This window comes from Phascolarctos cinereus, unplaced genomic scaffold, assembly GCF_003287225.1.
Source record: "Phascolarctos cinereus isolate Bilbo 61053 unplaced genomic scaffold, phaCin_HiC Scaffold_3;HRSCAF=262, whole genome shotgun sequence".
NCBI lineage: Eukaryota > Metazoa > Chordata > Mammalia > Diprotodontia > Phascolarctidae > Phascolarctos > Phascolarctos cinereus.
This window is the reverse complement of record NW_027555736.1, coordinates 123630220-123654292: the sequence shown is the minus strand read 5'-3', so window position 1 is coordinate 123654292 and position 24073 is coordinate 123630220. Positions and strand designations below refer to the sequence as shown.

Here is a 24073-nt window from a genome sequence, read left to right as displayed (position 1 = left end):
TGGTCAATTTTTCTTTTTAGGGCATTCTTCTCCTCATTGGCTTTTTGGACCTGTTTTGCCATTTGGTTAGGCTATTTTTTAAGGTGTTATTTTCTTCAGTATTTTTGGGGGTCTCAAGACCTTCAGCAATCTGTTGACTTGTTTTTCATGATTTTCTTGCGTCACTTTTATTTCTCTTCCCAGTTTTTCCTCTGCTTCTCTTACTTGCCTCTCAAAATCCCTTTTGAGCTCTTCCAAGGCCTGAGACTGATTCATATTTTTCTTGGGAGGCTTTGGATATGGGAGCTTTGACTTTGTTGTCTTCTGCTGGTTGTATGTTTTGATCTTCTTTGTCACCAAAGTAAGATAATATAGTCTGACTCTTTTTGCACTGCTTGCTCATGATCCCAGCCAATTACTTGAGTTTTAAACTCTTTGTTAAGGTAAAAGTCTGCTTCCAATGTGGAGAATGTCCTGTCCCAAGCTTCAGGGGTTTGTATAGCTGTTTTCAGAGATACTTGTAGGGACCTGTAAATTTTCAGTTCTTCCAAGGTGGTATGATAAGAGTCGAGGTGTTTAACTCTTTTCCTGGCCTGAGCTCTGGTCTTTGAGTAACTGGCCACAAGCAGTCTTTTCTCTCTTGGAACTGTGAGGAGGGTTTTCTCTCCACCGCCACTGCAAGCTCCACCACACCAGCGCTCATCCTCACCCCACGACTGCCACCCAGAACTGTAACCCAGATACAAGCACGGGCAAAGCAAGAGATTCATGCCTCGGCACCAGCAAAGAGATCCCTGCAGTCACCCTCTGATCAGCCACTTGACTCCCCCTCAGTCTGTGGGCTGGAAGCTCAGGACACAGCCAGCCACCGCCATGGCACTGGTGCTCTGCGTTCTGCAACTGGCTCTGACCTAGCTCATCTCTCACCGCAAAAACAGACTTTTCCCACTGACCTTCTAAGTTGTCTTTGGCGTTCGTGGATTGAGGAATCAGGAAGCCTCCACAACTGCCCGTGGTTCAGTCCTCTGAGGCCTGCTCTAGATTCGCTGGGGCCTGCGTGCCCACGCCACACTGTGCTCAGCTCCCAGCCGTGTGGAATATGCCTTTCCGATCAACTTTCTAGGCTGTCTTAGGCTGGAAATTTGTCTTTTTGTGGGTTCTGCTGCTTTAGAATTTGTTTAGAGCCATTTTTTTACAGCTATTTGGAGGGTTTTGGGGGAGAGCTCAAGCAAGTCACTGCTTTCATGGGGCCAGCTTGGCTCCGCCTCTCTGTTCCTTTCTTTACAAAGAAAAAAAGGGTGCAGAAAGAAAAAGAATGGGTTCAGTAATCCATAATTGAAATGTCTGGTCCTATTCTTCTGCTTTTCCTCTCTTTATCCAGCCCAGGTATCAGTCATTTTTTCTTATACTTTCTCTTCATTTAATCCTTGCTTTCTGACTAGCCCTCCAAAGTTAGAAGTTTGTGTTGCTTGTGACTGTTTCCTTTGAAACTTTACCCTTTTTCTGAGACTCCTTTTCCTTTCCCAATTCCGACCCCCCACTCCTTTTACATTTAATATGTTTCTACGCTGAACTCTGTTTTCACCTCTCCTTTTCCAGATTCAATTGAGTGAGATATATGGGATGTCTGCTCGTCACCCACCCTCTTGTGGTGAACCCTTAATTCTGAGACTTCTTTCTCCTCCTACCTCATATGTTCCCTAGTATAGCCTTTTTGTCTCCTATTTCCCTTAAAATCATTAAGACTTCTTCTGGGTGCTAAACTTGTCATTTTATTTCCCCATTTGAATCTTATTGGCAAGTCTCCTTTTTGTCCTTTTTTCTTTCCTCAAACAGTTACCTTTCTAGGCTTTTTCTCTTTTCTTCGTTTGCATTTCAAAGATTCCAACCAGCTCTGGTCTTTTCTAGAAATGCTTGAAAGTCCTCTGTTGCTTTAATTCTTTTAATCCCCTCCACCTCTGCATAGGAGTGTGTGTGTGTGTGTGTGTGTGTGTGTGTGTGTGTGTGTGTGTGTGTGTGTGTGTGTGTGTTCTTAGGATAAATTATTCTTGCTTTTTGAAATATTGCATTCCTAGATTTTTAGTCCCTTATATTGAGTCACATTATAGTCTGGTGTGATCCTTACTGTAATTTCTTGGTACTTGAATTGCCTCTTTCTGGCTACTTGCAGTACTTTTTCTTTGACTTATAAGCTCTTGATTTTGGCAGTGACATTACATTCAGTATGAGGCTTTTTTCAGAAGGTGACTGGCGGAATCTTTCTGTTTTCACTTTGTCTTCAGCTCTGTGGTTAGTGTTATCCAGGAGTCCTTTGACTTAAATTTTCTCTGTTCAACCACTTTTCCAGGTTTGTGTTTTACATAGTAGATACTACACATGTTTAATTTTTTAGTCATGTTACACATTTTAATTTTTCAGCCTGTTGTATGTATCCTAAAATTTCTTGTCTCATTGAATTAGCAATTTCTGTTTGCTTAATCTGTTTCAAGGTGTGCACTCTTTGGGTCATGTTTTCTACTTTATTTTATGCTATTAATTCTCCTTCCATTTCACCCCCAAGAGTTCTAATTTTGTTTTTTGGGCGGTGGATAGAAAGCAGGGCCTGGAGTCAGTAAGACTCATCTTCCTGAGTTGAAATCTGACCTCAGACATTAGCTCTGTGACGCTTGGGCAAGTCACTTAATCATGTTTGCCTCAGTTCCCTTGTCCATAAAATGATCTGGAGAAGGAAATGGCAAACTACTCCAGTGTCCTTGCCAAGAAAATCCTAAATGAGGTCATAAAGAATTGGACACAAGCAAACAACAACAAATTTTATTTTTCAATTTCTAATTTCACCTGTTTCATCCACTCTGGAAGTGCCCCCCCCCCTTTTTTACTTTCTCTTTTGTGTCCAATCATTTCTTTTCTTCCTGCTGGCTTTATTTGTACTTATTGTGAAGTGACACATTTCTTCTAAGTTTACCTCTAGGGCTTCTCTTAACCTATCACATGTCTTCAGTATTCAATTTTCTTTTGAGTTCACTTACATCTCCAACTTTAATGGATGGATTGGGACTTTGTACTTGAGCCAGGCTCTGTTCTCACCCCCACTTCTGTATGCCATGGCTGGTCCTTTCCTCCTATTTGTCTGGATTTTACTGTTGCTACCTAGCTTTAGTTTTGGATGGTATGGCTGGGACTAGGCCCTACCTTCTCTAATAGCCCCTTGCTTCTGCCTCCATCTCCTAGCCAACATGAATGTTGGCTGTGGCCCATTTTTGCCCTCACCTCTTGGCGTATTTGGAGTTGACTTTTTGCCCTAGTTTTGGGCTGCCTGGGTGGGGGGGACCCAGGAGTGCCTTACGTCTCATCCTAGTTTCTTTGATTCCTTGCTGTATTACTGAAAATTGGACATTAAGCTAGTTCCAGGACTCCTGGAAGAAGATCTCCTGAGTGGCCCTCTGATCTCTGCCCCAGGTGGAGCCATATTGGTTTTCTTGTGCAGTAAGTATTTGGAAACTGACTTTGTGCCTTGTTATGGCTCTCATGGGCTAGTGCTGAGATTCCACTGGCTTCAGGCCACATATATTGCAGATTGGGCTAGCTTTAGCAAAGCTAGCCCTGTCTTCCCCATCCCTACTCAGAGGACCTACATACTTCTGGCTATCATGTTATCCAATCCTGGGCCAAAAGATTTCTTATTGTTCTTTTTTTTTATCATTGCTTTTATCAGGTACCCTTTTAAGAGAGAGAGAGAGAGAGAGAGAGAGTGTGTGTGGGTGTGTAGCTGGTCTTGACCATCTTTTTAGGAAGTCTGACCTGAATTCTTTCCAAGATTTATTATTTTCTTATACCATTCTGTAGGTATATTTCTAACACTGCCATTATGCTTGCTAACCATAATCATGGTCTGTTTGAGCTGACAAATGGAGCATGTGTACACAGCTTTCATTCAAAAGGCAACAAAATTTCCACATTTTAAACTTACTAATAATTTCTTTTGGATTTTTTCTGACTCCTGGTCTCCCAGTTGGCTTATTGTTTTATTTCATCTCTTCTCTTCCCCCACACTCCCTTCCCCTAACTCCCACTGTATATGAGGGTAATGGAATGGGGAATTAACTTACGCATCTCTAGACATGGTAGGGATTGGGTTTTAAGTTTGGTCAACATTCCCTCCTCTCTTTCCTGTCTCCCCAAAGCAAGACAAAACACCTCATGAAGAAATACCTTCCATTGACAGGAAAGACATCTGGGTCCTTACCTTACCCTTTAACTAGGGACTTTGAATCTATGTAGGAGTGGGTGATGGGGGATAGGAATGTTGCTTATCTTAACCCCAAGAGATTACTTATTGTCCTTGGCAGGGGAGGGTGATTAGGTGATAAAATGCTCTTACTGGTCTCTTGAGAGCTATGATTTTGCCTTCCCTTCTGATAGAATGGGGAAGGGCTGTGTGCCATTGAGTCTAGGGCTGAACTTTAACGGCTAGCCAGCCAGGTAGGTCACCTGCCTGATAGCTGACCAGACAGATAAGTGCTGAGATGGGAAAGTGAGGAGAAAAGGAATCACCAACGATCATATGCCGTGTCCTCATGTTCTGGGCTTTCTCCTAGGCCAAACCTGATACCTTAGCTGTGACACAAACATTAATGACATTTCAGCAACACATCTTGAGAGCTTCTTTTCTTTGTATTCTTTCTAGGGTATGGCACATAATTGGTACTTAATAAATGCTTGACTGATATATATCCTATGTGAGCCTGAGTCCTGCAGAGTTCTGGTAGCTGGATAGCCATTCCTATAGAATGTGTTAACTCATGGGCTTGCTGGTGAATATCTGGTTTTCTGGATGGAAAAGAGAGAATATCTCTTTAAATAGACTGAAGTAGTTATAGTATCTTGAGATAGTTGTGAAATATCTGAGTGGGAGAGGCTGTTTTGCAGCTAATAGTAAAGCCAACACATGCCGACAAATTTAGCAGCCTTTTTCTTTTTACAAGCAATGCCTTGAGGCTGGGTTGTACATTTAGATGGAAGAAAAGCTTTCTATCATGGATTTTGTTTATTTCTCAAGTACAGAAAGCACCTGTGTTTTGGGGGAAATGTACCCTTTGTTTTGTATGGTTACCAGGCTTTTCAAATTTGATCTCAACCCCAGTTCTAAAATCTCCTGCAAATGATTCCTTATTAGAGAGAAATGCTCTTTAAAAAAAAAAAAAAACTCTTGACAAAAATGCAAACAGAATGTTTTGAGCTCCCTCTGCTGGTAATAAGACAATCAGTCTGAAAGAGGACTTGGAATGAGTTCCTTGCAAAATAGGAAAATGGAAGACAGTATAGATATAATAGAGAGGCTGTATTCCTTTTGTCAAGTAAACGATTGTCTTAGGTATTACAAATTGAATGTTTTTAGGGCTAAGATGCTTAAAAATTTTCATTGCCTCAAATTAGTGTGGGTTAAAAATTTTAATGTAATTTTAAATTTTAGACTGAAAATTTGTCAACACCAACTATAAAATATAGTCTTAATTTGAGATATACTAAACCACTTTTATAATTCCTAATCATTTAGTATTTGTCTCTCTCTCTCTGTAACTTTTTGTAGAGAAAAAATATAACAAGGATCTTAAAGCCAGTCTAAAAAGTGTAGACTTTATCCTGAAGGTGGTAGTGGGATTTTGAGCCAGGAAATAACATGTTGAAAGTATTCTTTTCAGAAAATGGATATGTTAGTAAAGTGACTTCAGTTTCAGATCACCTTTTCATGTTATTTGATCCTCACAATCCAATTTTTTATATATATATATATATATATAGATATATATATCTATATATATATCTATATATGGAAACTGAAGATTGCAAAGTGTTATAACTTTTCTAAGGGCAAGGCTGGCAAATGGCAAAGCTGGTAGGAGAACTCTGGTTTTCTGACTCATAAACCAGTGTTCTTTATTATTCTGTTTTCTGGTGCATAGTGAATTGAAGAGAGGGGGATCAGCGGTTGGGAGGCCAGATAAGAGGCAGTTTAAGATATTTAGGTATAAGGTCTTAAACACCTAGACTAGTCTAGGTGTAGTATGATACTAGTTAAGGGATTGATCGTAATGTCCAGCACTAAACAACAATAATTTGGTCCTGTCGAAAATATGATTATTAAGGAAGCCCTTCTACTTTGAGACCTGAAGTTTCTGGTATAAGGGATTAGTAGATTTGCAGGATTAAGAGACTGGTCCTTCCCAATTTCTACCGAAGTCTTAATGATTGTCAAGTGAACATCACTGAAAGGGGCTGAGACAAAAAAAGAGGAAACTGTTGCGGCCTCCCCTTGGGGAAATCCCTAGATGCTGCTGGAAGTGGGGTGGGTGTGGTCTCTGGGGCAGCTGCTTTGGAGAACACTCAGGTGAGGCTCCCCCTTCTCCCAGCAGAGCTTGGTTTGCTGGTTGGGGAGCCCTGCCCTAAAGTAACAAGATTGTTTGCCTGCCCATGAGGAAATAACACTAACTGTGCCCCTGAAAGAATACAGCCCTTTGATTTTATTAAAAAATATTGGCTTTGGGTGTGTCCATATTAGCTTTCCTTATCTTTTTCTTATTTATCTTCACAGATGGCTATCTGAAGGTTATGCTTTAACCACTTTAAGAATGAGGGCTATGTTCCTTTAGGTATAGTGTTGGATACATATTAAATAATTGCTTTAAGGGCAGCTAGGAGGTGCAGTGGATAGAGCACTGGCCCTGAAGTCAGGAGGACCTGAAATCAAATGCGGCTTCAGACACATAATGCTTCTAGCTGTGTGACTCTGGGCAAGTCACTTAACCCCAATTGCCTCACTTAAAAAAAATGCTTTAATGACTTTAATGAAGTATCACAATTCTTGAACGCTCATTGTGTACTCTTTCCTGGTTTGGGCTAGATTTTGGGTTCTTAATCTGTTTTATGTTGTGGCTCCCTTTGTCAGTCATCTGAAACTTATTGATTGACCCCTTCTCAGAGTAATGTTTTAAAGGGTATAACATTAAATCCATAAGATTACTAATTAAACCAATTTCATTGCAATAAATATGTATTTCTTTTTCTCATCTAGCTTCATGAACCCACTCTACTGACCTCAGATTAAGAATCCAATCATAGGATTACAGAATTTAGAAGCGAAGGGACCTTAGAGATAATATAATCCAGCTGCTTTACTTTTGAAGTGGAAAAAACAAAGTGAGGCCCAAAGAAATGTGTGACTTGTTCAAGTCACATAGTTAAGAGATTAGGATTTGAACCTGGGTCTTATGCAAATGAAGTATATTTTTCATGACATCATTGTATTTTATTATACCAAACAATTTGAAGTGGATCAGCATTGTCCACACATGTGAAAAAGAAAATAAAGAAAAGCAGGAATAGGAGTGAGCAGAAAAAAAGTATTTTGATATGGTGATAATAATGATGAGAGGCTATCTATCCCCTTTAAGTTAATATCTTCCCTCTATTGATTATCTTCAGTTTGTCTTGTCTGTGCCATAGTTGTCTGCATGCTGTTTCCCCAGTTAGACTGGGAGCCCCTTGAGAGCAGGTACTGTCTTTTGCCTTTTTTTTGTATACCCAATATTTAGCAATACTTAGTGCCCCGACACATAGTATGCACTTAATAAATGCTTTTTAACTTACTGACAGTGTTGCATGGCATACAGAGAGCTGGCCTTGGAGTGAACCTATACCTGCAGGCTCTGGGCAACACAGTTAATTTCCCAGTGCCCAGTGTTATGAGTTAATGAAGAGCTACAGATGTGCCTTGGTTAAATCCCTCACTGGGAAAAGTCTATACCAATGAAAGCACAGTTCTTGTCCAAAAAAGGCAGGGGGAGATAATACTAATAGTTGAAATTTTTTGTATAACACCTTAAGATTTGCAAAGCACATGTTGCACCATCTCATTCACAAGTATTATAATCTCTCTTTTGTCAGATAAGAATGGCTGGGAGATATTAAGTGACTTGTCCATGACCACACAGCTAGTATGTGTCACAGGCAGATTTTTGAATACAGATATTATAGAGAGCCAAAGATGGCTCTCATGCTACATTGTTATGCTGCCTTTCGTAAGTAATATTAACAAGGATATTTTTTCAAGGTACGAAAAAGCATACAATCCAGACCCTCTTTATAAAAATCTTACAGTCCACTTGGGGAATTATGGTGTGAAAATGTAACTAATGACACCAGTCATTAAAATAGAAAGGGCTAAATTTAGAGGAAAGGGAGATCATTTCACCTGGATGGTTTCATAGAGGAAATGTAATTTGATTCCATCCTTGAAGGAGGAAGAGGAGAGAGGTGAAGATAGAAGGCATTCCGTAAGGACAGGGTCTTTTTTGGTGGATTTTGAATAGAGCATGACCAGAATAGGAGGTTCTTTGGGTGATTGAGGGTTGAGGAAGGGAGAAGATTGGGGCAGGATTGTGGAAGGCCTCTACTGACAAGCTAAGGAATTGAGGTTTTTTTTCTGTTGATGTTTATTATTGAAAACAAAGGAATGATGTGAACGTAGGATCATAGGCCTCAAAGGCAGCTGGTCCAATGCTCTCATTTTACAGATGAGGAAATTTAGACCCAGGGAAACTGAGTGATTTTCTCAAGGTTACACTTGGAATAGGCAAGACTCCAAAGCCAGTGCTGTTTCTGTTGCTCTACATTGCCTCCATTTTATGATGAAACTGGTATTTTCAGAAAAGTAATTTCGTAGCAGTGTGAATGATAGGCCGCAGGAAGAAGAGATAGACTGGAGATTGGGAGACCAGGGTGACAGTATTGGCAGTAGTTTAAACATGATAAGGATTTAAATTAGGGTAATAGAAAAAGTGGAAAGGAAAGGATCCATCTCAGTATTGTTAATTTAGAATTTTTGATTTGGATGATTTGGGTTTAACTTTGTCAGTGTACATTTGATGAAAAATAACCTAAGGAAACTAATATTGCTAAAAAGAATTAGTAGAATCTTTTCAGACTTTTAGAGGATTTATTTACATGTAATTTTGACTTGTGGATAAATTGGATTTAAGTGAGGTAAGTTGTCAGCGTCACTCTCCCTTCCCCAGTCATTGGAGTCCAGTGGCATGACTCAGAATGCAGTAGATGATCTGAGTGTCTTCAATATCTAACCAAACTCTAAGTGCTCCACAGTACCTACTTCAGCTGTCTTCATGGCTATTGGATTAAATTGTTCTCATCCACCCATTCTGCCCAGAAAAGTCTTCACGTGCTTTGGGTAAACATCACCCTTAACTCAGTGACAGGTTTGAGACCCCTTGGTTACACTCAATCTGGTTTAGTCTGCCTGCCAGAATGGTTTACTGGGGTGTGGCCACTGTGTGTGTTACAGCTTCTTGGAGCCACAGGTGAGGGTTGGGTGAATCAGATAGACACCAAAGATGGAAAACAGCCCTGAAGAGGGCCTGGAAGTTCTCACACCAGGGGTACAAGTCTTTCCTGAATCTCCTACACTCCATTCATTTACTAATAACTGGTAGATTTATTGTCATTTTTGTATGTCCATTAAAAGATCATCTTTAAGCAATATTCTATAAGCCAGTGTAAGAAAACAGCAAATCTTTTAAGAAAAATTTAACTCAGACTTTATGCTAATTGAGTCTATCCTTTTGTGTATTTATACCAAATTGTGAAAAGTTAGGGGTATAATTATTTTGATCATGTCTTTTTGGAAGGGCAGATGAGAAGTAGACCACTGCTCTTCATTCCACTTTGGCAGTACTTGGTGTTTGGTGGTTTCATTGCTAAGGGGGAAGGGAGGTCATACTCAGACATATAAGCACCTGCTTATGTGCATGCCTAGTATAGAGAATGCAGGACTCCCCCAGTAAAAAAAAAAAAAAAGAGACTAGATAATTCTTGCTGTTGTTTCCTTCTAAGCTAGCTTAATGCATCTGCTTCATTGGTCTGACTTGGTGTACCTTGCCACAGGTTCACTAAAGGGTTATTTTTAAAGTATTCTTCCTGACCTTTCCATGGCATTCAGCATTGTTGACCTGTCTTTCCCTTGCTAAATCTTACTTTCTTATTTCTTGACTTTCATGGCACTGGGCATCCTTATTCTCTTTTTTCATCTGGCTCATTTGTCTTTGCCTATTTTACTGGTTTGTCTGCCTTATGAGTGTAGGCATCAGCCCTTGTCTTTTAACCTTTTTGCCCCCTTTGGAAATCTTACTTTTGTTTATGATTTCACATTTTAACTACATTTGGATATTACTCCGCACATTTTTGTATCCTTTTCTGATTTCTTTCCTTAACTTCATCACTGAATTATCACCTTCTGAATGTCTTGCCATCCCTTGAAACTCAACATGTATGAAACAGAATTCCATTTTCTCCCCAGAAAAAAAGTCTCTTCCCTTGCCTCCTCCATATAATAATCCTTAAAACATAGCTTTTCATACATTATGCCCCTTTGAAAAACCTCCAGTGACTCCTCATTTGCCAACAGGATAAAATACAACATTCAAGATCTTCAGTAGTTGTCTGTCTCCTGCCTTACCTATCTGATTTTTTCTTCTCTAAATAATCTCTTCTGCAATATTCCCCGTGTCCCCCAAATACCGCAAAATTGGTCTCTCTATTGTGCATTAAACTAGCCTTATTTTACTTATTCATACCATTCTTGTTAAGTTTCTTAACTGCTTCTTCACAACTCAGTTTGAGTCCCTGTACCTTCTACAATCCCTAACCATCAGTGATCGTTCCTTTTGGCGAACTTTGACTGCATTTTTTGTCTGTGCTTAGTATTCATTTCTAAAAACATTAGGTGTCTCAAAAGTTAAATTTAAGCTTTAACTTAAAATATCCTAAGACTTTTGGGATGTCCTGTATGTACGTCTTGTCTTTCCAGCTAATTTCTTGACCCCTTAATGATAAGTGTTCTCTCCTGTTTTTTTTCCCCTCAGTGTTTATAGGCCATAGATGCTTGTTGGATTTGTTTGAATTATTTTAAGGGTAAGGACCTTGACTTAAATTGCTTTGTATGCTCAGTCTCTTGAACAGTGTAGATAGTATACATTGTAAGCTCTGAAATGATTGTTAGTCCATTTATTTACAAGTGATTATTAAGCATCTTCTGTGTTCAAGGCATTGTATTAGGTTTTGAACATATAGACGGCTCTGTTTTCAAGGAATTTATAATAGTCAAAGGAGAGGATATATATAGCTAATTTTGTTACTGGGGAAACTAAGATAAATGCAAAGAGAATTAGGAAAAGTGCTATGAAATTTGAGAAAGGAGAGACTAATTTCACCTAGCAGAATGGAATTGGAGATACAAATCTAGTGGGTAGCTGTATAGAAATTATAAAGCTGAGGGATGCAGGTGAGGAGTGGGAGAAAAGAGAGCCTGACAAAGAATCTTGGGACCTGGGATGGGGAATAAACTAGCCAGAGAGGTAAGAGGAATCTGAAAGATGTAGGGACAGACCATGGGAGGGGAGTGTCAAGGAATCTTAGGGAGAAGAGGACATGTCTTAAAGTGTCAGATATCAGGGATGGGGAAGAAAAGGCCATTGGATTTAGTGAGAAGGAGTCTACTATTGACAGAGGCTTTTCAGTAGAATAGTGGGGAATGAAGTTTTAAGAGTGAGTGGATAGTGAGGGTGTGAATTTAGATGATTGTTTTTAGAAATTTGTTCATGGTATTCATATAGCTTTAAAGTAAAACCCTTGAGAATAGCAGTATGTTATATCACAAAGAACATTTTATTTATGATCAGAAGACCTAATTCGAGTCTACTTACTTACTAGCTGTATGACCTTGGACAAGTTACTCAATGTTTTTGGCTTTACTTTATTGATAATGTAAAGAGGTTGGATTAGAAGATTCCTGGGGTATTGTCCAGCTCTAAATCTTTGATCCTGTGACCCCTCCCTCTGACCTGTTTCCTTATCTGTGAATTGAGGGGTTGGACTTGGTGATTTCTAGAGCCCCTCCAGCTATAAAGCCTATGATCCTGTGTTCATCCCTTGCTGGCCTGTATTCAAATCTGAGCCATTGCTGAGTGTGACAAAGGTCACCTTGCATTTTAGGCTGTGAAACTGCCACAGCTGTCTCCAGTTTCTTAGTTATTTCAGAAACGGGCAGGTAAATGAGACATTTCAGTGGATTTAAAGAAGAAAATGAAGCAGATTGCCATATTGAGATAGTGTCTAGTATTTAAAATGAGAGCAGTGAATCAATCTGGAGACCTAATAGTTTAATTATTACCACTTGTTTGAGTTCATGGAAAGGCATATAAGTGCCATAAGAGTTAATCGCATATTGTTGGACAAGCTTATCCTCTGTTCTTTGATTTCTCCGTATGTACGTTGAGGAATAATTTTGCCACCATTTTAATGAGGAATTTTATTAGTGGAAAGGATTGTGAAAACCTGCTGTGCTAATTTTATGAAAGGGGGAGGCATGTAGTTATTGTTTTATTTTCTTAATCCTAGGAATCCTTATACTAAATTTATGTGAGTTGAAGGATAAACTGTTTATGGCTCTCCAAGAAATTTGCAAATTTTAATCAGTTGGATGTTTGATCACTATATAAATTGATTGTAGAGGGTTTTTTTCAGGTAGAACAAGAATTCACTCATGGGTGTTTCAATGCTGGACTCCAAGGCAGAAGGTCATATTTCTGAATGAAGAGAAATTAAAATAGGACTTTGTAAGGTTAACTTTTTCTGCCCTTTATGCTTAGATCTTTGGAAGACTTGAGTTTTGGTTGTAGTCACTTTATAGGGTAGACTTAGACAAAATTCTAGTGCAAAATGTCCTGAAAATTGACCTAGTTAACAAACCATTCTGTTGTTGTAGTTAGAAACATGATAGACCTGTTAAGTTAACCAACATACTGACTCATCCATTCCATGGGCCTGTTCTTTCATAAAATAGGAGAAACCTTTAACCCAGTATCTCTCAAAGATAAATGATTTAAAATAAGTAAAGCAAAACATTACAAAAACTCAAAGCATTCGAGTCTATTTTTGCACCCCATTTGCTAAATCTTTTTATGGCCATCTCCTAAAAGTTTATGTATCCTGGCATTGTTGCAATGAGATAGGTGTCATGTCATTAAAATGCAGAGTAAGAATTTTTGTTGCCTAGTACCAGTGATTTTAAAATGAGACCTAATTCAAGAGAAACATTTTAATTCTCATAGCTTTTGGAACTGAATGTGGTTGCTGTGATCTCTTTTGTTTAATAATTCAGGCATATTGTGATTTGTCTTGCATTAAGGAAAGAAAAACCAAATCTATGAAAAGTATTTATGATTTGTTCTACTTTGCCTTGTGGGTAAGAGAGATGTTGATGCTGGCCACTTATAGGAATTTCTCTTGAAGGCAGTTCTGAAAATTGGCATAAGTTTTCATATCTAACCAAAATTAAGAAATTATGCTGAAAGGGACCCTAGAAATAGATCATCTAATTTAATCCTATGTTGCATATATGAGGAAACTGAGTCCTAAAAAAAGGAAGTGACTTGCCCAGGGTCATAGAGCTAGTAAGTGGTAATGCTAGGATTTGAATCCATTTGTTCAGCTTCAGATCCAGTGCTCTTTCCGTTCAGTCAGTAAACATTTAACAAGGGCCTATTATGTGCCAGGCACTGTGCTAAGCACTGGGGATAGAAACAAAGGCAAAATATAATCTGTTCTCAAGGAGATCAAAGCCTAATAGGGACAACAACATGCAAACTATGTACAAACTGGTTGTATACAGGAATAAATGAAGATCAACAGATGGAAGATACTAGAGTTAAGAGGGATAGGGGAAGGCAGCTGTAGCATGTAGAAAGTGGGTAATAGCTGTTTAGGAGTTTAGCTGGTATTTGAAGGAGGACAGAAAGTAGAGATAAGGAAGGAGAGTGTTCAGACACAGAAAACATTGAAAAGTGATCTCTTCCTCCTCTCTCAGGAAAGCCATTCTATCATATCATCCTCTGAAATCAGGAAATACCTAATGGGCAATTCTGTAGAAAATACAGGTGTTTTTTTGTTACAGGTTCTACAGTATGTGTTCAGTTTGATGTTTTCTTTTTTCTTTTCAGAACAACTTTAAGTATAAGAAAGCATTTTTTGTGAGGTGGTAGATACAAAGATTTGGCTAGTGTGTCTTAAACTGTTCCTGAGACTTGAGTTCTAACGTGAGTTCCATCAAGAAATTAAATGTGAGCAATGAAAGCTTGTTATTTGAAGCAGTAATTCCATAGATATTCCATGATTCTAGTAAGAAGGTTGCAGGAGTATATGGAACTTAAAACATTTCCTAATTTGGGGTGTGTGTGTGTGTTTGTTTTAGAGATATGTATCTTACTGACACCTTAAAAGACTGAAGTACAAGCCGCTCTGTTTACAAATGAAATTTGGGAATTCACCGTTTAAGTTGGGTTCTTTGGAACTTAGAACATTTCCTTATAGAAACAACACTTAAGGGAAGGCTAAGTTTCCATACCCATCCAGAGAAGCTTCTTTAAACCATCATGTAGATGAACTGAAAAAGAAAAGGTATCGTGCAATCCAGCCACCTTTAATAACATTGTTTTTGTGGGGGAAAGCATCCCAAGTACCAGGGAGGGGTGCCAAGCACACATCTCTTGCCACAGTTCCCTGTATTATATGGCATCTGCAGGGTTACTAAATTGAAGGTGGAACTTAGGGAACTCTGCCAACTGTACATCCTGTGATCCTCTCTTCTGTCTTTGAAGAGCATCGAGAACACTTGAAGACTGACATTATAGGCAGTGTTCCACAACCAGAGTCCTTCCCATCCCCCTCCTCTGCAAAGAAATGGGGGACACATCACATATTCAGTGTGTAAGCTTCAAAGGGATCAGGATACAGTGGAAAGCTCAGCAGTGCTGCAGTCAGGAGCCCTGGGTTGGAGGCCAGGTTTGGATAGAATTTGTATGACAGTGGGCAAGTCGTTTACTTGTCTGAGCTTCTGTTTCCTTATATGTAACACAGAGCTAATTCTTTCGCTTCTGCGGAGCATTATTTTGAGGCAAGTACAACATCTTTGTAAACTATAAAGTTGATGGCTTCTCTTTAAAAAAATTTTTTTAAACAAATGCCAAATTTGCAATTAAAAAAACAAAAAACAAAAAACCCAAAAACCTGGTTTTGAATCCTGGCTGGCTGTGACCATGGACAAGTAAACATGACCTCTTTGGAATCCACCTTTATTGTGGCCCTTCAGGTGGATGCTCAAAGCCTCACAGATTTAGTAGAATCCTGTCTACAGGCAAGAATCTGACAGTTCCAGTTTAACACTTTGAGGAGTGAACTTGTTCAATCAAGAGTTCCCCAGTACTATTGTGAATATAGAGTACTTTTACAGTCACTTCTGCCATAGAATAAAATGGTGACTGAGATGTTAAGTTCCAAAATCATGTTTCAATCCATACAGATTCCATACATTCAGTTCAAGAAGACACCGAATGCTTTTGAACATTGTCACCTTTTCTGTGTGATTTCTATTTTATGCTAGAACTGCATCTTAACAGAAGGCATAGAACTTGAAGAAATAAGCAGTTTCACCAAAGCAAAATGTTACTTGCTAGTGCATTTTGAGAATACTAAGTGCCTGTACATGTATATATCACAGCCTGAGGTTAATTTCTTGTTGCTGTACCCAAGTAGTGCTTTTTTTCTTTGTTGTTTTACCAAATAGCTATTAGCTGCCTTCCAACTTGAGATGAAAGGAATGATTAAACCCATTCTATCAAATAGGTGATGTCATTTATGAACTTTTATTTTCAAAGGTAAACACAGTTCAATTTGTTTGAAATGTTTTTGCAACTTATTTTTTTGCAACATGAATTAGAGTCATTGTAAATAACGTTTCAGAAGTACCTTCCTTCCCTCCTTTTCCCCTTTAAAATTGTGAGGTTTTGGAGGATTGTAGTATTTTCCACCTGTATGTCCTATAGTGAGAGAGAGAGAGAGAGAGAGAGAGAGAGAGAGAGAGACAGAGAGAGAGAGAGAGAGAGAGACAGACAGACAGACAGAAGGGAGGGGAGGGGAGGGGAGGAGTGGAGAGGAGAAGAGAAGAGCAGAAAGAAACCTTGGAAATGGCAGGTGGAATAACCGGTTTTACATTATCCTGAGCTGTAGGAAAGCCTTTTTTACTTTTACTGCATCTCACCAAATAGAAATGTTCCTCTGGGCTTACTTTGTAAGGAAAGATAGTTAAGGTGTGGAACTTATGTGACCATCTGATTAATCAGTTGAGTTGTCATTTGATCTGTTAAACCTGTAAATTAAATGGCATTACCAGGGTAGAAGGGAGTAATTCATTTGCAGCTGACTTTTTTCCTGTTTGCAAGTTATGGGCAAATGGCATAGCATTAGAATTTCAGAGCGGTGAGATCTGGAAGGATCCAGAGAGCTCCTGTAGTCAGGATTCCATGAGGAAAATGAAGTCTAGAGAGATGTGAAGTGACTGGCCCAAAGTCAGTCAAATCAACAAACACTTCTTTAGGAGTTCCTCAGTTAACAAATGCTCAGTCTGAGAGAAGAACCAAAGTTCTTTCTGGTACACATGGGAATAAGGTATCTGGTTTTCATACTTCTATTTGAGGAAGATAGAGATTGTTTATAATATGATTATTGAAATTAATTATAATAGAGTAGGCCACTTTCTGAGTATTCTATCTAGAAATGAAGACAGTTTAAATTAAGTAGTAGTCTTTTTAAAAGTTTAAATGAAGGTGGTCTTATATCAAAGCTGAACTTTGAAAACATGAATTATTTGAAGAGCAGATGGAAAATAAGAGAAACAGAATTATAGCAAAGAGGGAGAAGGAGGAAGATGAAAGGTAACTATTTCAAAACCTGACCTGTTGATGGAACAGAACATTTGGTTCCTAAATCAAGAAAGCATGCAACTGTACTTTAAATTCCAATTCTAGCTCTTTTCCCTGATTTAAAAAAAAATACTATATATACAAAATGTCAACTTTAGCTTTTTTGATATTTACCTTTTTGCATTGTTAAGAATGTCACTTAAGAATTATCTCATAGTCTAGCAAAGTACTTTTTAGTAATGGATCTTGCATTACAATGAGTTAGAATAAATAGTCACAAATATAGAAGTTACCTTTACTTTGTGTTTGATTGAAAAGCATTTTTAAATACCAAAGTACAATTTTTTTGGGGGGGGGCTTGGCAATGGGGTTAAGTGACTTGCCCAGGGTCACACAGCTAGTAAGTGTTATGTGTCTGAGGTCAGATTTGAACTCAGGTCCTCCTGAATCCAGGGCCGGTACTCTATCCACTGTAATTTTTTTTAAAATGATGCTTTTATTCGTATATTTTGTTTTAATATTACCTTTATTTCTGAATACACCTCTCCACTTCCCTACCCAAAAAGCTAGCCCCTGTAACAGATAAAAAAAGGGGAAAAAACAGTTCAGCAAATCTAACCAACACATTATCTGAGCCTGACAGTAAATGCACCTTTCTACGTGCAAAGAAGGGAGGGAGATGCATTTTCTCATCTTTTATTTTCTTCAGGAAAAGGCTTTGTTATTATTATTAAACAGCATTTAATTTACTTATTACTTAATCTTCCCATTTCTGTCATTGTAACTATTATACATGTTGTTTTCCTGATTCTACTTTGAATCAGTAAATTTAAATCTGAACAAGCTTCTCTAAACTCATGCTCATCATGTCTTACTGTGTAGTAGTATTTCATTATATTCATTACTACGATTTGTTATCTGTTTCCCAGTTGATTAACACCTGCTTTTTTTTTGCTATTTCTCTGCTACTACAAAAGAGCAAAAACATATAAATTAATTCATCTTTCATTGTAGAAACAACTCTCATTCTAAAAGTGTCTAAAAGTGACATCCAGATTTATTTATTTGGTTTTATCTTCTAAAGTTTCAGATCCCCCTCTTCTTTTGACTCTCGTCCCTATTCACCACGCACATACACGGATCTCAAAGGAGCAAGCAAAGGCTGTGAAATAGGCAACTGGCTTCACATAATCTTTGGTCTCCTTAAACTCTGATACTTTATGAAGTAAAGGACTAATGTTTATTTAGATTCCTGCTAAAATGAATTTTTCATGCTGTCTTCCTTTCCCTTAGGGTGACTGTGTTGTCACAGTGTTGCTTGCTGAAGAGGATAAAGTCGAAGATGATGTAGTTTTTTACTTGGTGTTTTCTGGCTCCACTCTCCACCACTATACAAGCACCAGGAAAGTGAATCCTGATACCTTGGAGACAATTGCTCCTGGTGAGTATTTTAAAAGGAATCTTTAAAGGAAATCTTGCCAATATCAAGATTTGAAAGTAAATGACTTGGACCACTTTTATTTTATCCCCTGGAATACAGGAATAGGGAGAGTGAATTAAGGAGTACTATTAGATTTTGCTTTTTTAAAAAACATAGCAAATTTTAGTAATTCCTGGTGGAATAATAATTCAGTGATAATATAGCTGTTTCACTTGTAACTTTTAGAAGGCTAACCTAGTGAGTGAATATTTACCATCTGAAGGGATTTCAAAAGCGACAAATAAAATAGGGACCTTTGCCAAAAGTTATCTAAGTAATATTAGTATAATGGGTGGGCTTAGAAAACAGCATTAGCTATTATTGGAACTTGGGAATGAACTTCTTCCTATGATTGAAGTTTCAGCTCAAAATTGTCTGATTGCCATGATAATGCAAAAAAGTTTACTAAATGATGAATTATTTTCCTTTAGAGGAAGAGAAGAAAAGCTCAATTTGATGTGCTATTCCCCTTTTTCATATTGTCCCTTTCCTGTGATGGTGATGTCTACCTACTAGTGTGGGTGGGAGTAAACTCTTTATTCATTTGAGTGTGAGCTAAGACCACTTTCTGCTTTTGTACTTATTGATGGGAAAAAGTAAGAGTTGGATTGGGTGGCCTACATAAGGTAGTCTTAAATATCTGAAAAATTGACTTTATATTTGTTAATCTGTGAACAGAGCAAAGCCAAGGTATGGAGTAATTTCAGAGCAATTTTGTTTTCATTCTTCTTGGCAAAAATGAGTCCATGGAATGTAGGAAGCAAGTAAGACCTAAAATTAGGGTGAATGTCTAGGAACTTTACCTAAAAATGGAGCTAGCAGTTTAGAATGGTTACTGGTTGCTTTTCAAAAGGTGATTACCTAAATTCCTTTGTAATTTAGAACCCTGGTTACAGCCATTTTTCCCTTGACATATATATATATATATACTATACCATGCTATCCATTTCATGACTTTGAACTCTGTTCTCAAAGAGGTGTAATGCAGTATCAGCATTACTAAGCATTTATTAAGTGTTAGTGATAGATATTTTACTGTACTTTATCCAGAATTAGTCATGGCCCTTCATAAAGAAGTACAGGAGAAGAAACTGAGTTGACCTCTGGATTAATTCTAGAATGAAGATTTACATTTTTCTGAATTTGTAAGCACAGAAGAAGAAAACAGGAACAAAGCCTCATTTTGAGGTGATTGAATTGGGGGTTCTGCTTGGTTTCCATGAAATACTTTTTTCCATTCAATTCACCTAACATTTATTAAGTGCCTTCTTAGGCACTGTGTAAGGTACTAGGGGTGCAAAAAGAGAAACAAAATAGTATCAGCCTATTAGGAGCTCACATTTTACTGTAAACATGCAAGCTATATATAGGTAAGTATAGTACAAGGAAAATTCAGGAGGATAAGAAATTCGCAATTGGAAGGGGTAGTATAGATCTAGGGATACTTCAGGGAGGGTAGTGGTGCTTGAGTGGAGTCTTGAAGGAAGATAAGATTCTGGTAGATGATGATGAGGGAGGAGAGTGCATTCTAGGAAATGTTTAGCAGTGGTAATACTGCATGACACCTACCTGTTAAAGAGCAGACTTCAAACTCAGGACCTTCTTACATAGTTTGTATCAGGAGGAACAAGAAGGTGGAAGTTATGGAGTACTGAGGTGGGTGTCTTACTCCTGATATTTTTTGCTTGTTTTGTTTTTGTATTCTTTACTGCATTGTCTGAAGTCCATCTTGCAAATAGTCTCTTTTTTTCCCGCCAGAGAGACAGTCTAGTATATTGGAGATATCACATAGGTCTACAATCAGAGTACCATAGTTTGAATCACAGGTGTCCTTTTAGGGAGAAAGACTCAGTATCATTATCCCTTTTTTAAAATTAATTTATTTTGATTTATCAACAATCTCTTCCATAAGCTTTTGAGTTTAAAATTTTTCTCCTCCTCCCTCCCCATCTCCCTCCCCAAGACAGTGTGCAATCTGATATAGGCTATACATATACATTCCTATTAAACATATTTTCACATTAGTGATGTAAGAAAGAATTAGAACCAATAGGAGGAACCACCAGAAAGAGGAAACAAAACACAACAGAAAAAAAATAGCAAATATTATGCTTTGATCTGCAAAGAATTGGAAATTGAGAAGATGTCCATCAATTGGGGAATGGCTGAACAAGCTTAGTATATGAACGTAATGGAATACTATTGTGCTATAAGAAATGATGAACAGGCAGACTTCAGAAAAACCTGGAAAGACTTGTATGGTCTGACGCTGAGTGAAGTGAGCAGACCCAGGAGAACACAGTAACAGCCATGTTGTGCAGTGACTAATATTGATAGCTTTAACCCTTCTCAGCAGTGCAAGGATCTAAGACATCCAAAGGCCTCAGGATGAAAAATGCTATCCACATCCTAAGAAAGAACTATGGAGTTTAAATGGTCTTTCTTTTGAACAACTGTTATATACAGTAGAGTTTTTATTAAAGTTGAATATACAAAATCATCAGTATAGTAGAATAGCACAGGGTGTCAATACAGAGGTTCCAAGAGTCAGGAGAGCTGAATTCTATTCCTGATTCCAGTAAATTCACCATATAACCTTAGATAAGTCATTTAATTCTATGGGCCTTAGTTTCCTCTTCTGTAAAATGAAAAAAGGTGGACTAGATAATCTTAGAGGCCTCTTCTAGCTTTAAAATTCTTTAATTGTGCTGTGGTCATTCCAGTTTAAGCTGATGTACATTAGATGAAAAAAAGATGTATATAATTTGCTCACCATTCTAATTGATCTCTCTTGCAACCTGTCCTCTATTCTCTCTGCCTACCTTCCTGTCTGTCTGTCTCTCTCTCTCTCTCTCCCTCTCTCTCTCTCTCTCTCTCTCTCTCTCTCTCTCTCTCTCTCTCTCTCTCTCTCTCTCTCTCTCTTCTCTCTCTCTCTTTCACACACACACACACACACACACACACACACACACACAGTTATTAGTCCATCCATATTTTAAGAAATTGGTAAACCCAGCACGTTCTTTTTGCTATTTGAGATGGAGATATGTATTAGTGTAAATTGAGAAAGGAATATTGAAGGAAAGATGTTTAGAAATGTTTAGAATCTCCCTGTCCTAGAGTCTAAACTTTATGAAATTAACAGAAAATCAAATTTTAAAAAATAAACATTCTTCCTACACACATAAATATTAATAGTCAGATTTCCCTCTTGTATTTCTCTTAACACTGACTCCTGGATCAGGTACTCTAGAGTGGTCCTACTCTGGTGACCACCATGATAAGGAACTGTAGATTTGGCAGGTACAAACATACAAAAGGAGTTGAATTTGAAAAGTTTCTGTGTAAATCAGTTCTTTGAAATTCAGAAAACATTTTCACTTAGAAACATAGTTGTTAAGTGACAGGTTTCCAGGCTATTCTTTCCCCCCACTTCAGGTCCCCCCCCAAATAAAATGAAACAACAAAAGACCTTTTAAAACCATAATGTCACCGATTGAAACATAATTTATTCACTTTGTTTTTTTACAATATGGGTAATATGGAAATATGTTTTGTATGATTTCAAATGTATAACTGATGTTACATTTCTTGTCTTCTCAATGGGTGGGGGAGGGGCTGGCAGATAGAGAACTCAGAACTCAAAATTTAAAAAAAAAAGAATGTTAAAAATAAACATTTATTTTAAAAACATAATGTCACTGAAATAATATACATTTGTCATGAATTAAGGAATGAATGAAACGTTTATTAAGCATTTACTGTGTGCAAAACACTACTAAGCCAAGAATCCAAATAGAAAAGTTCTTGCTCTTAGGGGTCTCACATTCCAGTGAGGAGACAACACCTGGAAGATTTCAGCCCAGGTCAGATGGAAAAGTCCCATGGTCCTTAGAGTGCAGCAGCAAAGCTGTTAATGGGTCTTCTTTAATACCATTTCTACTGCTAAAATCATATCAGTTACTGGTTATGATTTGACCTTCCTGGCACATGCTGCCTCCTGCATCTCCCCTATGGTGCCTCTACTGATTCATGTAAAAAAATAAATCCTTTTCTCATTTTAAAACTAACTCCCCTCAATGAGTTTGTTGCAAAGATTTTCTCCATCCTCTCCTCCCTTCTCACCAAGAAGAAAGATGGAGAGTGATTCCAGAAATATATTCCTGCTTCTCTTCTCTCTACCTTAATCACTTTTAAGCTTAGAGGAAGAGGAAAAGCTGCTGTACCAGAGCACATTTTGCATTCTCTTGGGAATAAAATAGATTTTTGACCTCCCTCAACTTTTAATGTTGGCAGAGAATCTAGCAACATGGCTCCTCTCCCTCAACGCCAGCCCCTTCACCATTGATAGCATATAACATGCAGCCAAAAGGGAAGCAAGTGGCAGGGGACACTCTTCCACAGCTTTGGCATGAACCTGCCTATTTTGCAGTACACTGGCTTTTTTAATCTAAAGGACATTTGTAAATTGGATGTTATTAGAAGTTAAGTGATGGCTCCCACAGCCTTTAGGAAAAAAGGTGGTAAGTGATGGGCAGGTATGTAGGTAATATAGATAGATATAGATAGATAGATAGATAGATAGATAGATAGATAGATAGATAGATAGATAGATAGATACTTTTATTATTTAAAGTTTGTCTTGGGCATCACCTCACCTTTTTGCACCCCTGGTCCTCACTCAGCTTATTTCTCTTTTCCTTGAAGATGGCTATCCAGTGCCTCTTACTTCACCATATTATTTCTTCCTACTTTTGAAATGCTCCACTATTAACTTATCCTCCGTTCTTCTACTCTCCTGATTCTTATGTATTCAAAACTCACATTCCCTTAGGGCTTGCTGTTAGAAAAGCTCAGTGATTAAGCTATTTGCATTAAGTTGTAAATAATAGATTGTAGTGTAATGTTGTAGAAGTAGCACTTTATGTGGAGTCAGGGGGACTTGATTCCAATTCTGCCACTGGTACTACCTCTGTGATTTTGAACCAGTCACTTAACCTCACTTTCTTCATCTGCAAAATAAAGGATTGGACTACATGACCTCTAAAGTCCCATCTGTTTCTAAATCCTATGAATCATTCAAAGGGTGGGTATTTGTTAATGCAGTATCTAAATATAGCCACAGGGTTGCTGTAAGTGGAGAGAAGGGGACATAGATAGGATGTGTTGTGAAAGGCAGAAACAAGATTTGGCAAGGGATTGGTTATGTGGGGTGAGAGAATAAGGAGTTAAGGATAACAGTAAGGTTGTCAGCCTGAATAACTCAGAAGATGGTAGGATACTCAACCGAAATAGGGAAGTTGGGAAGATGGGATATTTTGTTTTGTTTTCTTTTGTGAAAGATAACTATATGTTATGTTTGAGATGCCTAAGTGACATCTAATTCAAGATGCTTAAAAAACAGTTAGTGATATGGGAAGATAGGATTAGGAGAGAGGATAGGAAGACTGATGATATATATCCCCTCTCCTGTACATATACAATGTGTGTATATATGTATATGTGTGTGTATATATGCATATAGATAGATTATATGTATACATGCATGTATGTATTTTGTCTCCCAAACAAAATCATTACTATCTAACAATCAGGCAAGCTTGTGAGCCACCCACCCCCAAATACGTAGCCTTTGTGCCCAGACAGTGGTGTCAGGAAAGAAATCAGTCTTGATGTTTAGCTTTTTCAAAGGGGATGTGTAGGTGAAAATGTTGTTTTTAAAGTATAGAGAAAGAGCTAGAGAGCAAGCATTTTTGAGAAACAGTATATCATGTATGTGTGTGTGTAT

The 24073-nt window shown here is 38.0% G+C and overlaps 1 protein-coding gene across 10 annotated transcripts in view; it reads left to right on the top strand.

Annotated features, from left to right (window-relative positions):
• The window catches only part of AKAP13 (A-kinase anchoring protein 13), a 388825-nt gene that overhangs the window by 145366 nt on the left and 219386 nt on the right, over positions 1-24073 (top strand). For all 10 annotated transcript variants that reach the window (XR_002320358.2, XM_020964547.2, XM_020964586.2 and 7 more), the window contains exon 3: positions 18099-18246. Coding sequence is in view for 9 of the 10 variants with exons in the window: in XM_020964547.2 (XP_020820206.1) it covers positions 18099-18246 (148 nt within the window). In the remaining variant the exon portion in view is untranslated. The remainder of the gene's footprint in view (positions 1-18098; positions 18247-24073) is intronic.